A 12,285-nucleotide genomic window follows, 5' to 3' on the forward strand; every position below is an offset into this window, starting at 1 on the left:
GAGGATATTGGTGCGTCCTGTCCTTCCAAGAGAATCAAGTTACTGTTTTTATGAAAGGTTGTACTTGACCTTGGGATCTTTGGGTGCTGAAGTACCATAAATAGTGGAGTTTGCCATAGAGATGGAGATACCACAAAAAAGGTAAGATGCTTGAGAGTGGTTGGGCTGTATTTGGTAGGTACTTGGTGTGTTGTACCCTCATTTGAGAAAGCAGAGGTCACCTTCACCTCGTTCAGGAGCATGTGGAAACAGCTTAGAAAGCATATGCCTCAACTTTGAGGCTGTTGGGTGTAAAATGAATGAAACGTGGTTTATATAAACACTTTATTAATGATTAATGTACTGATGTAATGAAAATATTTTAAACTTAGTTCTTTTTTATTACATGCTGTGCTTAATAGGGTAGTGGGTAGTTTAAAAATAGAAAAAAAGAAGATAGTATGATGGAGTATTTCTAAAAAGACACGTACTCACTCATTCCTGCCAATGAGCTCACAAAATGTGTTCACTGCAAACTGTCACATTTTCTTCCCTGCCTGATATTTGGGAGGAACAAAGGAAACTACCAAATGGGGGAGAGAGCCCAAGAGGACCTCCTGGTATTTGATATTCTCCCCAGCTTATGCGACAAGGTCGCATCTGGTTAGTGGTCACAAAGATAGCCACAGTACTCTCTGCAAGGTTTGCTTATTTTTATACAGTGCTTAGCAATCTTCTTAGCATGAGTGGGACTGTTTGTTCTTTGATTTTACTTATTTCTTTTCTTTCTTTTCTTTATTTTTTATTTCTTCTTCCCCTCCAAGTGTAGTCCTGGGACTAATCCTTGACTTGTCTTCCCTCAGTGAGGTTCTTAGCTTTTCTTTGTTCCATTAGCACACAAAATGATACAAGGACAGTCCTGGTGCTCATCACACTTTCAAGAATGATGAAATGTTTCTTTTCCTTCCCAACTTGGGAATGTCATTTTTTTCTGTTAGTACTAGTCTCAATTACAGTTGCTGTGATACTCTCTACCTAACTTGCCCTATAGCTTACCTCTACTGGAGACTGGTGGAGGAGAAAGCAGAGTTAAAATAAACACCACGTTGTAGTCTATTAATTTTGTGAAGGGTCTTATTCTGTCTGGAAGAGGAGAATAGTGGTTTTCACAAAAAGAAGTGAAAAAAAACTATGAAAATGTGCGGTGTTTCTTTGTATTAAAGAGCAGTATCATTACCTTGATGTGTGTGAAAGATGTGCTGTCTTGCAATATGCACAATAATATAAATTTCTGCAATAGCTTGCTTGAACTGAAGGGTTTAACAGAACTGAACATCTGATTTAAAAAAACAGCTTTTAAATCTTTATTTTCGCTTCTCCTTCAGTCTCTGGTTCAACAGCACGCGCCTCTTGGATTTTTCTTTTTTGTCTCTTTCCTTTTAAATTCCTGCAGTGTCACCATGGTTAAGCATGAAGTCACAGGAAGGGCAGCAGGTCAGATTGAATGCTTGGCTAATTGTTGTGGGATTTGAATATATTGGGGAAATAAACTGCAGAGCTGGAGGTCTCCTGCTTACATGGAATTCACAGGGTCCTGAAGGAGGAAAGCTGCATGGGTGGAGGGGAAGAATGAAGGGTGGCTGAGAGCAGGAGTGGCGAGCCAGGGCCTGCAGCAACGGAGACCTGCATGGGTGGAGTTAGGGCAAAACTGGCTATGGAAGCGGAGAGCTCTGATGCTGTTAGGATCACTCTCTCCTGCAGTCCCAACCTTAAGTTTTTCTGTGCCAGAAAGATTGGAGCTTTGCAGGAGAATCTGGATTTGGTCGGGATATGGGATTGTCAAAATTCCATCAAAAGTATCCTAAACTGTCTCAGGTCTTAAGGTCTCACCAATGATCTACTTTTCAAGATGAAATTTAGTTCTCCATAAATGAGGTTGTGTGCTTTCTAGTAGCACTTGCCTCTGTCTCAGCATCACTCAAAAAACTGGGTATGCCACCGGTTTCTTTTCAGATGAACCTTAAAGGATATCACTTCCCAGATGAAGGGAAAGTTCAGGATCTCCTCCTGGTTCATACAGAAGTGGATACAGCATCTGTACTTGTCTCTGACTTTGTCAATGTTTCATTGCCTGGAAATAGAAAGAGGCATTGATGGGAGCAGAACGGGAGTAGATATCCAAGCATTAAAGTACTACGGTGTCATTAGAGGACACAGAGATAAAAAGACAGACCATTCTTTCTGCAGGACATTTGTCTCTAAAATATGGATGCTTCCAACAAACTCCCTATCTTACTTCATCTCTCCAAAAATCTGTATTTCTGAAAGTGAAAAAAACCAGGACAGAATCTGATGGCAAATACTTGGAAAGATAAAGCTTTCAAATCTAGTTTATCCACTCACCCATAATTAGATGTTCTGAGGGAAAAATGTATCAGGAAGCCTTTATTTACCAGGTAATTGCAAAGTCAAGGTACACAAAAACTGAAATTATGATTGCAATGTTAAGTTTAAAATATCAGGTATATGTACCTGTGCTAGTTTTGGCTGGGATAGAGTCAATTTTCTTCACAGTAGCTAGTATGGAGCTACGTTTTGGATTTGTGATGAAAACAGTGTTGGTACAACAGGGATGTTTTCATTATTGCTGAGCAGTGCTCACACACAGTCAAGGCCTTTTCTGCTTCTCACCGCACCCCACCAGCGAGTGGGCTGGGGGTGCACAAGGAGCTGGGAGGGGACACAGCTGGGACAGCTGACCCCAGCTGACCAAAGGGCTATTCCATGCCATATGATGTCATGCTCAGCATATAAATCTGCGGGAAGAAGAAGGAAGCGGGGGACATTTGAAGTGATGGCGTTTTGTCTTCCCAAGTAACTGTTACGCGTGATGGAGCCCTGCTGTCCTGGAGATGGTTGAACAGCTGCCTGCTGATGGGAAGTAGTGAATGAATTCCTTGTTTTGCTTTGCTTGCCTGCGCGGCTTTTGCTTTACCTACTAAACTGTCTTTATCTCAACCCACGACTTCTCTTGCTATTACCCTTCCAATTCTCTCCCCCATCGCACTGAGGGCGAGAGAGCAAGTGCTGGCTTAGCGCTGCCTTAGTTGCTGGCTGGGTTTAAACCACAACAATACCATTTTTTTTTTTTTCCCCCTGTGTATATATACACCTCATATCAATGTATGCTTTTTAGAATAAAAATGGTTAAGTTTAAAAAGTTGATGGTAGAATCTGAGGCAGGAATATTCACAAAGACCAACTTTATCCAGGGGTGTCTGATTTTTCCTCTGCTTGCTCTGTAATCAGTAGAAAAGAAAAACTCCTTGAGGAGACCTAACATCTGAAGTTAGGTTCCTCCTCTATATTGTTCTTCAGAGAAGTGTTTCTTCCTCTAATGTTTCATGTTTCATAAGGAGACTGGCCTTTCTGTGCTAAAGGCAGCCTTTGTGCATATCCTCCTGTGTCATTTTTTGACAGGAAGAAAGTCTTTTCAGGTGTGACACTACAGTAATTTATTTTTAAACATAAGTGATGCGATATAGAAAATTAAAAAATAACATTCACTTGAAAAAACTTAGAGAAAAATAATTTATTCAGCCATATATAACTACTCTCAGTCTTGATTGGCATGTGATTTGTAAGCATCCCCTTGTGGCAATGTGCTAAGACCACGTGATACAGCACTAGGTTTTTGCTAAGAAGCTGAATATTGCATTACACATTGTGCGTGGAAGTGTCCAACCTGTGTTATTACTGGTCCGTAGTTAAAACTTTGTAATCTTCTGAACCTGCTTTAACATCATCTGAATTTCAGCTCTGCTTGAAAAAACTGGCATTGGTAGTGATATTTTTAGAAAATTGACACAAGCTTGGATATTGTTTGATGTCATCTCTTTTTGTAAATGTGAGAGGGATTAAGATAAACTTCAAATATATTATTTTTTTTGTTTTCTAAGTATGTGATTTGTCTGTGCAGAGTTTTCTGTACAAAGCTGTAAAAATATTTGTCCTACTAAGGTCACATAGTTACAGGCACTGAAATTCACATTATTGACTTTACGTAATATTTACAGTTTTTAACTTTTAAAATAGAAACTGAGGACTTAAATACATGACTAATGTTTTATCCTGACATGTTTGTGTTCTTTGTAGCAAGTAAACCTGATACATAACTAAGTTAAATGCCTGGTTGTCTGTATTTGGTCTCTGCTGTTGTATTTGAAGTTGTATTGATTAGGAGCTGTTGGTACAGGCCACAGGCTGAAAGAGGTGTTTTTTCTGACAGATCAGATGTTAGGAATCGTTAGGAATTGGGGGGAAGGATTTAAAATTAAATTATTTCTTTTTGTCTAGCAGAGAAATATGTTTCTACATTAGAAATGCATTATTATGAATATATTAGCTGTGAGATTTGTTGCCTACTTTGAATGAATTTAATTGGTATTTTCCAGAAGTCTTATACCAACATGAAGCAAATTAGTGTTTGTCAGCATTCAGAATTCGTGAGTCATTCAGTACTTCAGGGAAATGAGTTTTAGTTCCCATATGCAAGTGTGATAATTCTGTGTTGCAGTGAAAAATACTCATAGCAGATTTGGAGCAAAAAATGTCTTTCCCAGATACAATATATAAAACAAAAGTTTTTCATAGTTACAGCATTTTACTGTAATTCAGATGAGCTCGTTTTAATTCCTAATTCTGCCACTGCAAAAGTGCCTCACTTGATATTGTTGCTGTCTTCTGTCAACTGGGAATCCTGTTAACTTAATTCTCTCTGTGGCCTACCCAGTCCTTAGCCCTACAAATAAAAATATAAAGCTCAAAAAGTATTAACTGTTCTTGTTACTGCAACTCAACATTGTAGATTGCCAGGTGAAGCTCAAAGCTTGTACAATGCTTCAGGGCTTAAAATTTCTGTGTCTATATTGTTAATATTTACTAATGAATAAGCAGCTGAATGAATGTTTTAGTTAAATTTCTGTTTATATCCACTGGTCCTACCTAAGTAAAAGAAGACTAAGAAGAATGATGCATGTACAGTCTACATATCGTACACTATCCTAAATTCAGGGCTAGAAAACTAATTAGAAAACTCACTCAAAAAATTAACATTGACTTAAATTTAAGAAAATCTAGAAATTCAGTTATGTTTATAAAAATTTTATTCTTCCCTTTCTAACATACTGTAATAATTATGATTCTCATAAGGATATGTTAGTTATGTTGATTTTTTTCTTCATTCTACTGATGATTGAAACTTATAGTAAAAAAGAAAAGTTTAAAAAATAACTAGTCAAAAATATCTCCAGATATAGATGTGGAGTTTCTCTGTGATGTGTGAAAACACAGTTTAATCTCATTATTGGTACATTAGTTCAATTTCACAGCTAACTTCTGGAAGGAAGGAGGGTGGGTTGGAAAGGTGGAAGATCATGAATCAGAAAAGACCACATTGGCTCGAAGGCTGTCAGACCATATTGAAATGTTGCAGTTATGCAAACACAGAATGACCTCATAAGTTGTCAAAGCTGGCTTCGAAAAAGTATTTACAATGTTTTAAATGTTTCTTTATGAAGTACTTTTTACAAATTCTGTGTGATTTTGGTGGTACTTATTTTAATGGTGTTTTTATCAATAATGCTGAATAGAGAGACTTATACATACCAAAGTTAAAAAGATTATTATGTTCTCTGGTTTAGAAAAATCTGTTTCTTTTTTACTAGGTCTAATATAGCTCTCTCAGTTGTCAAAGTAATATTTTCCTATTATGTCTGCCTAATACTTGTCTAGCATCTTAATTAAAAAAGACTGATGAACTGACACTAAGTTAAAACTGCGTGATTCTTTTTTTTTCCCCCCGTTCTTTTTCTGGAGGAAGACTAGTGATTTTGCCAAACAAGAGAAATGATCACATTATTTGATTGCCTGCCACATATTAGCTATGCTGGGAGCTGGAACTGTGTAGCATTCAATAGCTATTGGGTCAAGAAAGTATAAATTCTCTAAAGGTGTGACTAATCTGAATAAGCTTCTAAGGATAAGATCTGTATTTTAAACACAACATGGATTTCAGAAGTTGCTGTTTACAGAAACCATTACAGTCTTTTTGACATTGTTTGCCTGTTCCAAGTGTCTATGATTTAAACCTAGCAGAATAACTGAGTAGGAGAGGGATTATTGTCTTGGCAGGAAGAAAGTTACTCTGTTAGGACCACACAGTGAAAATTTCAGATTATCTAAAGCAATCAGATTTCTGTAGAAATGGTTGTGGAAGGATTAGATTCCTAATTTGGGGAGGAGGGAGGGGCCATATGCCAATTTGTAACCCTTAACAAGGAAACTGTAATGTAAAGTAATTGGAGTGATAGGAATTGGCAATGAAAGGAAATTAATAAATGCATGCCTAAGGCAAAAATTCTTCTTTCTCTATAATTTTCAATTTCCAAAAGCTAGGCATAACCCTGGTGTAAATCAGCGGGAGTCTTTTCACAGAGGAGCATTCTGCATCTTGTAATACCAGCTGTTGAAATGCATCTGCCGGGATTCTCTGTGGTACTTTGCTGGTGTGCACTCCCTCCCCAAAGCCAAAGCCCGTTACTTGCCTAGCTCCTCATTTTGCTGGGAGGTGAATTGCCGCATCAGGGCTCTTGTCAGTAGAAGCTTTCAGCCCGGGGATGAGCTTGCAGCATGTTCTGTTGATGTAGCTCAGCAGATCTATTCAGAGGCACAGACCCTGTCTAGATAAAGTGCATGACATCTTTTAATTAGCCTTACGATACCCACTGTCCATTCCTAGTTGTGTATATAACTGTGGGAGTGAATAACATTGTGCTTCCGTCCGGCAAAGCCTCTTACTTCCCAGATGACTCTTCTCAGTGCCATATGCTTCCTTTGAATATGTTCTTCCACAGCGTTTGAAGCAGGATATTTCGTTTGCTTGGCAGCAGTGTTGAGTGAGACTGGTAGTGGTTGCGTTTCAGTCATTTTAAGGCTGTCAAGAGGGCAATATATGAAGTGAAGTCTCCTGGTGTGGTGTGGAGGCTGCCTAAACATGATAGCGCTGAGCGAAGGGAAGAGCCATATTCAGCTCCACATGGAGTCAGTTTGACTGGCAATGACTAGGAACAGGATTAGGAGCGATTGCTGATATCAGTAGTAACTACTTCAATAATATGCATGTCTCTCTTAATTGAACTGTGAGGTATTTAATATATTGTTGCTGTATACAGCAATGACTCTAAAAGGCAGAGAAAAAAATTACCTTTGTACATGAAAAAGAAAGGAAAGATTCATCTACGCTTCTGTACCAGTGACTCCAGCAAGCCTTCATGATTTCTGTATGTGCCAAAAGCCATGTAAATGCTCTGTAAGCTATCAAAACTTCCAACTGCTGGTTCCAGATGTATGCACTGCAGTTCTGCCTGATTGTGGGCAAGTCATTTAACAGTTTTGTGCCCCTGTTAATTTTAATCTGCCTTGCTTAGTGATCCTTGGGATAGAGATTATTATCTTTTAAGTGCATGTACTTTGCCTTGTAGAAAGTGTTGAGTCTCAGATAGCTAGATATTGCCTAAAAGTCTATACATTTGGGGGAAATGTCCACTTGGAGAATAACATAGCACTGTAGTCTGTTCCAGTCAAACTGATGGAGTATGTTGAATACAGTGAAAACACTCCTCCTCATCCTCAGTGCCTGATTTTTATCTTTAAATGTAGCCCATTTTGATCACTGCATCATCGAGCATGCCCGGTGTTGCCTTTGCTGCCTTGGACTTTTTTACATTAGTATGTCAGAGAGAGTCTTGACTTTTCCTGAAACTCTGCCTTGCTGAGAGATACATGGTGATTCTGTGGTCTTTCGAATTGTAATGTTAGGTTTGGGAGGAAAGAAAATGTGTTTGTGTTTCAATGGGTTTATTCTATATGTTTATTATTACAGCCTTTTGGGAAGTTTTTGTGCTCAACTGACAATGTAACATCAATTATTGTTATGGAAGAGTCACAAGAACTATATTCATTCCCATTTGGCTTAGGTATATGTTAGCTTTGCCCAGACCTCCAAACCTGCCAAAGCCCAAATGTGGAATGCAATGAGTATGGTAGAGACTAGACTGGTGAGGAGAAAACAAGCTATTCATGCAGAAAACCTAAAATTTTGCCTGTAGTTAGTATAATAGAATATTGTAATGTGTTTTATTATGCTTTATTTCTGATGTGTTGGCAGTTTTCAGTTTCTTCTGATTTTTATGCAGTAAAATCAATTTAGTTGGTTATTCTGCCTGCCCCTCAAAGGCATATGGTGAAGTCATGCTGCTTTTTTTTAGCGAGTGGCATGATGGCACTGCTGGCATTTGCGTTCTGCTGCATGTGTGTTTCCAGCCCAAATGACTAGGGACCATGTCGGGTGGTCGCTGCTGGGAATGGTCTTCAGAGAGGGGTACCCAGGACTGGATTTACACTAAATAAACAGGGGCCATGAGGGGAAAACTGTGATTCATTGGGAACCCTGGTTTAGGTTAAAGTGATAAAAATAGCTGCAGGACATCTTAAATTAGTTTAAAAACTAGAAAAGTGAAGGAATCCAATCTAGAGTATTTTGTAAATTGTCCACTTTTCTTTCTAGAAAAAGTTCTCTGCCTTACTCTCATCTGTTCAGTATAACTAGGTATATAACCCACAGACATAGCCGAAAAGATTCAGCTGTCAGAGATTCAGATTCTGTAAACACAGGCTTTTTTAGGCAGTGCTGTCAGTACTACCATGTTTGTCTTCTCTGTTCTGCTAAAACATGTTCCTGGAAGTTTTTGTTTTCTATTCTGGTTTTAGGTAAGATGCAAGAAATGGAAGTAAAATACCAGAAAACCCTTGCAGGGTTTATATTGGAGATAAACTTACTACATCACTCATGATAATTGCTTTAGTTATTCATGGAAATGTTCCATAATGGACCAGTTAACATGTGTGTTGTATGTTTTATGTAAAGAAAACATAATTATTTGACTCCTACCCATATGCTCTTACCAGAACATTATGGACACGAATTTTTCAGTCTTGCACATTGGCAGAGTTACAATGACTCGACTTTCTGCAAATACTCTGTATTAAAAAGATATGCTTTATGTTTAATTTTGCAGATCCAGAATGCTAATGATGTGCTAATAGCACCACTGGAGAAGTTTCGCAAAGAGCAAATAGGAGCAGCAAAAGTAAGTGGCTGTGGAAACAGTTCTTTTTCATGTTTATTTGAGTTTATCAGTGTGGTTTGAAGGCTGAACTGAAAACAGGCATTTGTATTCAAACATACTTGATGCCATCTTCATTAATGTCTTAGTAAATTATACTGAATTCTTTGCTTCAGAGAAGGAGGTGATTTGGAAATGGAGTTTAAAGACTGATTATATGCATAGGGTACAGCTCTTGCTACTATTGCACATTCTTACCATCTGGAGTTCTCTTCATCTTCTGATGTCTGCATTTATGTTATGTTGCATCTTGGGTTAACCCAGAACCGCACAGAGGGTTCAAACGGCTGCTATGGGTTCGGTGGCCCTGAAGTGCCTGCGGTATGAAGACCAAGAGTCGGCATGCTTTAGGCATACTCTTTTTCCATCTCTGCTTTCCCTCTCCACTTTACACAGCTGATGCAGTGCAGTGATTCATATTGCCAGAGTATTCATCTTCATATTGCCCAGAGATTTTCCCATGGTGGAAGTGCTCCAGTTGGTGATTTAAGCCAGTTGTCTGGCATTAAGTGTTACATCTGTGTTAGAGACACAGTGCAGGTTGTCTATACTAGGATTCAGTAGTCAGCCCAGGAAATCAGATATATTGGGGAAAAAGATGTTGGAATGAACTGTTAGTCTAGAAGAGCTATTTTCAGTCTGATCCTGGAGTCTAAGTGGTTATCAGTGACTGCTTTGATCACAATCTGAGAGAGATGCATAAAAGCTGCGGTAGTCAGAGGTATGGTTAATACCCGTTCTGTCTGTCTACATAAATATGCTAGGTCTGAAGCATTTTGCATCTTGTATTAGCACGCATAAAATTTTCTGGGAAATTTTCCATTTGTAAGATTAAATGCGTACGGAAAAAATCTCTCTTTGATGTTGTAGCTGAGGTTGCGCTTGTGCTGTACTCAAACAACCTCAGAAGAAGAACAGAGCTATTGGAAAGAGAGACCGAAGGGTTATACTTTTTGTACCGCTATTGTGAATGTGTAGCAAACTGCTTCTGCACAGGAACCAAGTAAATGTTTGAGAAGAATTTTTACTGTGAACTTGAGGTCAGATTTCTCTGAAAAGGATGTTCTTTACCCTCTTGATATGTTTTTGTGTACAGCTGCATTCTTCTCTTGTCCCACCCCTGTGCTGCTGTGAGATACAGGGCTGGGAGTTTATTTACCGTGCTGCACAAATCAGAATTTAATCCCAGCACAAAATTATTTTTAGTTTTCAGTAGGTTTTAGTTGCACGGTTCAGTTCTTTGTGTTAACATTTCCTTTCATATTCCTGTAGTTTAAGGGATGTCATTCTTCTCTGCAAAGAACCCTGTTTGAAAGCCTAACGTGCCATACTATTGACTGTCGTGGTACATCAGAGAGACAATCCACAGGCGGTTCACAGGGCTCTCTGCAGAATTGTATGACACTCATGTCTCCTTTGAATATATCACTCTGTAGATGTCAACACATATTTAATGATCTAACTGAAGATGACTCCTTTGTTTTTTGAATCAGCAAGTATTTAACATTAAAGGCAGGTCACTACAGGATAGGTTGAGTCCCCTCTGTTCGGTATATCACAACAGCTGGTTTCTTTTCCATATCCCTTCCAGATAAAATATGAGCATTTGCCCATCTTACATAATTTGAGGAAACAGTGATCGTTTTGACTTGTCTGTGGCCACACAACAGTGTACTGAATGAGTTCAGGAGAGAGCCTGGCTCGACTAACTCTTATTCCAGTGTCTAATGCACTTTATTATGCAGCACTATATGTGTTTGGGGCAGTCCAGGATACTGGCTTGACACATTGATACCATATAGAGAGCTCTCCCAGCTCATTGTTTTATAAAATGTCAAATAAACTTGTCTTTTCTTGCACTGCTCATGGAGTTCAACTGTCAAGCTCAAAAACGAGAGATTCAGACCGCCTGCAAGACCCAGTTTGCAATACAAACATTCGCCTCTGAATTGATTTTTATCAGCGGAAGCAATTACACTTGGCCTTTAACTGAATGGAATCAACACAAAGAAGTGAGAGATTAATTACATTTAATACTGTTTTTCTAGTAATGACAAAATAGCAACGTGTGATCTAGGAATAATGAGAACAGTATGAAACAGAGCAGAAATTTGGGCTTTCTGAAACTCAGTAAAGTAGAGAACACGGTCAGGTTGCTTACCTCCGCTTCTGTTCACTGGGCTAAACCCTTGAGCATTTACGAACTCTTATAAATATGGGATGAGTTGAGCTTGCTAGTTATTTACCTGCAGTTAATGAAGGTTTGCACAGAGATTTGGCTCTTTGAACTCCCCAGGGGTGATCTGAACTGACAGCCACACAAAAAACATAGATGGTTCCTTGTTGCTTGTTATTTCAGTAGCAAGTTTCACAGGGCACTGAGAATGTCACTTTTTATTTGAGGTCTTCTCTGAACATGTCAGCTGTATGGACCATGTACCAACTGTTACTTTTTGCTCTGAAATATCAGGTTCGAGCTGTTTTTTCCACTAGTGTTAACTTACAACAGTGCGTAGAATTGTATTCATATCAAACCCAAACTCGCTGCTGTTTCTCTGTCATCCTTCTCATCGCCCCAAAACCCAAAACATTTCTGTGTATGCGTTCCTCTCCGAAGAGAGACTGAGATGGTGCAGACTCTACAGGGTACCTGATAATTCAATCACAGAATCATAGAATACCAGGTTGGAAGGGACCTCAAGGATCATCTGGTCCAACCTTTCTAGCACAATCTAGACGAGATGGCACAGCACCATGTCCAGCTGAGTCTTCAGCCACTTCCCTGAGGAGATTATTCCAATGATTGACTGTTCTCATTGTGAAAAATTTACCTCTTGTGTCCAATCGGAATTTCCCTGGGAGTAACTTGCACCCGTTACCCCTTGTCCTCACCACGTGACTTCTTACAAAAAGAAGATGGAAACTCCCTTTTTAGATTTTTTCTAATTATGTCATATTATGTATTTCTAAAGCTGTGAATTTACAATTAATTTGCATCGTAACATCTTATGGACCAGCATTGTAAGAGATGAGGTATAGAAGCACGAGGTTAATTGTATAT

General features: G+C 38.8%; 1 protein-coding gene across 1 annotated transcript in view; it reads left to right on the forward strand.

Moving 5' to 3' along the window:
* The window catches only part of ARHGAP42 (Rho GTPase activating protein 42), a gene marked incomplete at both ends in the record, with an annotated part of 165,834 nt that overhangs the window by 79,496 nt on the left and 74,053 nt on the right, over positions 1-12,285 (forward strand). Inside the window, one exon of the mRNA XM_082304913.1 lies at positions 9,117-9,188. Coding sequence (XP_082161039.1) covers positions 9,117-9,188 — 72 coding nt within the window. The remainder of the gene's footprint in view (positions 1-9,116; positions 9,189-12,285) is intronic.

Source organism: Platalea leucorodia (genome assembly GCF_965183815.1).
Source record: "Platalea leucorodia genome assembly, chromosome: 2".
NCBI classification, from domain to species: Eukaryota; Metazoa; Chordata; class Aves; order Pelecaniformes; family Threskiornithidae; genus Platalea; species Platalea leucorodia.